The 4,857-nt window shown below is 55.7% G+C and overlaps 1 protein-coding gene across 1 annotated transcript; it reads right to left on the reverse strand.

Annotated features, from left to right (window-relative positions):
- Positions 1 to 991: 991 nt before the first annotated feature.
- PABPN1L (poly(A) binding protein, nuclear 1-like (cytoplasmic)) lies at positions 992 to 4,836 on the reverse strand. The gene is made up of 8 exons (XM_009890045.1): positions 4,817 to 4,836; positions 4,063 to 4,234; positions 3,434 to 3,542; positions 2,857 to 2,921; positions 2,275 to 2,381; positions 2,078 to 2,165; positions 1,825 to 1,970; positions 992 to 1,031 (listed from the first exon to the last, which is right to left on the reverse strand). The coding sequence occupies exons 1-8, from the start codon at positions 4,834 to 4,836 to the stop codon at positions 992 to 994; spliced, it is 747 nt and encodes a 248-aa protein (XP_009888347.1).
- Positions 4,837 to 4,857: the final 21 nt, after the last annotated feature.

The raw sequence follows: 4,857 nt of genomic DNA on the forward strand, positions 1-4,857 counted from the left end.
GCAGGAATGGTGATGGGAGTATAAAGAGGTAGATCAGACCAAATTTGCAACAGTGGAGATGATTTTGTAATACTGCTACTGCTAGAAATAAACTAAAATGATGTCTTAGCAGCGGTCTTACCCCTGTAGCTTTGGACTAAAAGCAGGAGGTGGGGAAGAAGGGGTTGTTGACTTCTAAAATAAAAGGGGTGAAGGGTTTTGTGACTCCCAGATCTTGTTTAGCCATCATGGAGACACAAAGGCTTCCAGAGAAATAGCAGAGGATGCCTTCTCCCTCCCCTTGTTGTGAGACACACAACAGCAGCAGCGAGCTAAAAACCAGACCCAAAAACACATCGTTAGGCTCCACCATCTTCCCAAGAACAAGGTCAGAAATCCATAAGGCTGACTGAGTTCAGGAAAAGCTCCCCAGCAGTTGGGTCTAGAGCTGTAACCAAAGTCCTTCTCCACTGACTTGGAGAAGAAAAGTCTTTGGAAAGATATTTGTGACCTTCTTATGGGCAAGAGAAAGCAGCATCCAGCCCCCGTAGAAACAATTGGCAAAGCTGAGAGAGCTTCATGGGCCGAGCAGGACAGGTCCGCCCTCGCAGTGGGGTGGACAGCTAAAAGCCAAACCACGTTTACAGCAAACCCTCCAGTATAGCCCTTTACTATGGGGTGAGACTGATGGTCTGGGAGAGCTCTTCCCTTCCCAGGAAAGGGTGTTCTCTGGAATGAGACTGTTCTCAATGAAAACGCAATCTCCTAAGCAAAGCCAAGGTGAGCCTCTCCTGGGATGCTGATAGGGATCCGGCCGATGTGTGGTGGAGCAGATCCAGTCTTCCCTCCCACAGCCCGGAACATGGCTGCCTCAGCAGTAATCCTCATGGTCAGGCACATAGCATTTTAAAATTAATCTTTTTTTTGGCTTGGGTAGGCATATTTTTAAATCACTCAAATCCCATCTCCTCATTTCAGTCCCATCGGCATCACCAGGGCAGTCCAGTCCTTTCTAGTAGGGAAAATACCAAGGCACCAGCCTTGCCCGACCCCTAAACAAGAACAAAAACAGTATCCTAAAGCACTGGGGCACTGCTCGGCTGAGATGTCAGCTGTGCCAAAAAGCACAGCTACCTGCTCCTCCACCCCTCCAAGAGCTGGGATTCACCCTTCTGCCCCAGCTAACCCAGACCGAACCCCCAAAAGACAGGGGAGCCCCAGAACCAAGCAGACCTGAGACCTGTCAGGCTGGGAGCGCAATGCCCAATATAAAACTGAGACCCCCTGTGGGGACAGAGGGACAGCAGCGAGTTTCTAGGTGTTTCTTTCACCCCCACAGCTCCTCTCCACCTCCTCCCACAAAGCTGAAGGGGTTGGGACATCACTGAAGCTAATCCCCAGTGAGCTCGCAGATGCACAAGCAGCAGGAGGTGTGCTGGAGAATCGCTCCAGGCCTGTGCCGGGGACAGGAGGGATGCCGGGAGAAGCAGCAGGGATGGGTCTGCCATGCCATCGCTAGCTGCTCACTTCGGTCCTACCCCCTCCCAGCTACCCAGAGTCCCCCTGAGGTGCTCGTGTCCCAGACAGACCAGACACCAGGCTCCTGCCAACCCCACAGGCACCGGGGTGATGCTAACAGCACGTGACGGGCAGGAGACATTTCTAGCACAGGGCTCCAGGAGGATATTCCTCCTGGGGTCCTCCTCCATCATTCCCTGGGTGGGAGGTGCAAAGCCGATCAGCTGAGCGTGGCTGGAGCAAGGAGCAGCTATCCTCATCCTTGGGGACACCCTGCCTCACAGGGATCTTAACCGCAATACACAAGGAAACTCCCTGCCCACTCACCTGTACGTCCTCCCTCGCACCCTTGGGTGCTGCCCTCCGTAGTAGCCTCCCCTCTGGGCCAGTCCTCCCCGGGCTTGGAAGCGGCCCCGGTAGCCCCCGCGGTCAGTGGTGCTGATGCCCGGCATGTTGGTCCTCTTGGGCAGCACCTGGAAGGCAGGGGATGGTTCAGCCAGTGCTGGGGTCCAGCACAGCCCCACAGACATGGGGCTGGGAGCGATGGATTCACCATCCCGGGGCCTCATCCAGCTCTTACCTTAATGACACGGCCTCTGAACACACTCTCATCCAGCTCCACTGCAGCCTTCACAGAGCTCTTCTCTTCGAATTCAATGTAGGCATACCTGCAAGGCAACGGGGCGACCAGAGCTCCAGGGACACCTCACTGCTCCCAAAGGCTGAGGAGCACAGGGCAGCACCCTCAAGATCCCAACCCCAACGCACAGCACTGACCCTTTGGGATGCCCCGAGAACTTGTCACAAAGGATGGTCACTCGGTTGATCTGCCCACAGCTGTTGAAGTGAGACTCCAGCTCTTCTGCTGTGCCCCCATAATCCACCTGCAACGACAGTTCTGGCTCCTCCAGCACCACCAGCCAACTTCCCCCAGCTCGTCGGTCCACATTCGCACACCATCACGGGAGGCAAAGGGCCCAGCTGACCCCACTCACACCTCACCACCATGGCCTCACCGTCTCCTGAGGCTCAGGAGACCCTTCCAGCTGAACACTCCAGCCTGGAAACCCAAATCCAAGAGACAGCCTCCCCCTGCTTTGAGGGAACAAGCAATGCTGCATGACCTGCAGCTTCCAACAGGATATTTTGGGGAGCAACAGATGATCTGCAAGTGGCTGAGGATCACAGGCAGATGCTAAGTCACATTCCCAGTCTGGGCTGGGCAGAGGAGAAGCATTTGGGACAGGAACAGCCAGCCTTTGGTGGGGGGTGGATGGGCCCCCATGCTAGGGATCTCAAACATATGTCCAGCTGGGCAAGGAGCAGCAAGGTGGGCTATTTCCGGGGTCTCCTACTTACGTTGCCCACATAGATGGATCGCTGGTCAACCTCCATCTTCTCTTCAGTTGTCTTTGGGAAGAGACCTGCAGAGACAAGGGGTTGTGCTGGATGGAGTCACAGGAGCCCTCTGGCAGAGGGACGTCTGTCCGTGCAGGTCTGCTCCCAGCAGGGCTGCCACCAAGCTGACACACCGCAGTTCTCCCCAGGGTCCCCAGTCACGTCCAGGCATACCCAAATCCCCACACTGCTGCTACCACCTCCTCCATCCCCTTTGTCGCCACTCTCTTCACACCAAAAAAAAAAACCAACCCCACCCAAGGTAACTGCTCTACTGGGGCTGTTGGTGCTAAACTCAATTACTTAATTGAATTAAATTTAATTAAATTTACTGCATCTTGTCCTGCAAATGTAGGAGTAGGATACAAACTTAGTATCATGCCATGACTGGGACCCCATCCCGCACCCACCTTACACATTGCCTCAGGCTGCCAGGAGAGACAGAACAGTGTGCTCTGGCTCCGATCACCACCCCGTGCCCCAGAGGTGTCCCTGAGGTGGGCAGGGGTCAACAGCAGCACCCAGGGACAACCCGTACCTGCCTCCGAGCTCACGATGAGGCGGGTTTCAGCTTCCAGCTGCAACTCCTTGAGCCTCTCGTCCTCCTTCTCCATCTCCCGCACTCTGGCTTTGATGGCCTCCAGCTCCTGAAACCCAACCCAAGACTTGCGTGAGCAGCACACGGAGCAGGGACACCCCCGCACTGCTGTCCATGCTGGGTTGGGACATTGCAGTGCTACACAGCACACACCTCCGCCAGCAGTGTCCTCCCAGGCTGGGGACAACAGACTGTCCCACAAAAGGGGAGTTCAGCTCCCAGCTTCCCAGGGGGGAAAAAAACCAGGGAAATCTTTCCTTTCCTGTGCTTGACTGGGAAGCAGCGTGTGCTGCCAGAGAGGCCCCAGCAGCACCAGAGGGAACTGGAGATTTAAGCTGGTGACAAACAGGAGCCATTGACTCTTGCTCAGCCAGGCAGACATCTCGGCAGTGAAAGCTAAGCAGCAGGAGAGTAACAATTCAATTTCCAGCTTCTCAGCTCAGGGATTTTAACAACAGAAGCCCAAGATTACTCTTAATTTCTGGAAGCGCTTAAGGAGAGGTGTAGAAAGTTTCCTGTTTCCTTAGAGAAATGGGGAAAACTGATTCCGCATTCAGCCAGGCACTCACTGGGTCCGGCACAGCCAGCTCCTCCGCACTGTCCCCCTCCAGGTTGCTCAGGTCTGAGTCATCTGCAGCCTTCCGCAGAGCTGCCATCTCTGCAACGTCCCAGGATGCCTCTACTGCTGCCAGGGATGGCGAGTCCTGCCACCAGATCCCTGAAGTGTCCAGGAAGAGGGGACTGGGCAGGAACAGGGGCAAAAAGCCATTTAATAAACAAACAGCCATTTACCATACAACCGAAAGCAGAATTCCAGCTAGGCAAAGGCTTTAAGGATGCTTCCAGCAAAAGGATGGATAGGTGCCACCAAAACAGTTTGGTCTTGGAGCAAAGCTTGCAGCAAGACCCCAGAACTGCAGGAATAAGGGCTACTGGAAGGTCTCTGCTTCATACCGAGCCACTTCCCAACACAGAGGGCTGCAGATGGGACCTGGAAGCAGCTTCCCTCAGGTGGAAAAAAAAAAAAAAAAAAACAGGCACAAGCATCACAGCCTGCTGGCAGGGAAAGGGAAGAGTCGGCAGGACCTGCCCCACCGGCAGAGCTCCCAGGCTGCACAGAGGTAGCGGCAGGGAACCCCTCCTCACCCAGGCAGAGGCAAACCCACACCCTCTCGGCTTTTGTTTGAGCCCACAGCGGGACAAACTCTCCCACCTCTGAGCAGGAAGCTGACCCGGCTCCAGCCCAGGGAGCCTCAGTGCCCGCCACCGACCGGGGGTCCGACCCACCTCGGTGTTCCCCCCCGGACCCGGACCCGGACCCACCTCGCCCGGCCCCCGAACATGCTGCGCTGCCTCCGCGGAGC

Source organism: Charadrius vociferus, unplaced genomic scaffold (assembly GCF_000708025.1).
Source record: "Charadrius vociferus isolate BGI_N301 unplaced genomic scaffold, ASM70802v2 scaffold1028, whole genome shotgun sequence".
NCBI classification, from domain to species: domain Eukaryota; kingdom Metazoa; phylum Chordata; class Aves; order Charadriiformes; family Charadriidae; genus Charadrius; species Charadrius vociferus.

Excerpts from the sequence above, each read along its gene's own strand:
- PABPN1L (XM_009890045.1), bottom strand. The coding sequence starts at position 4,836 with ATGTTCGGGGGCCGGGCGAG. Across the intron at positions 3,543-4,062 it reads AGCTGGCTGTGCCGGACCCA|GAGCTGGAGGCCATCAAAGC; the intron begins GTGAGTGCCTGG and ends GTTGGGTTTCAG. Across the intron at positions 1,971-2,077 it reads TCAGAGGCCGTGTCATTAAG|GTGCTGCCCAAGAGGACCAA; the intron begins GTAAGAGCTGGA and ends CCTGCCTTCCAG.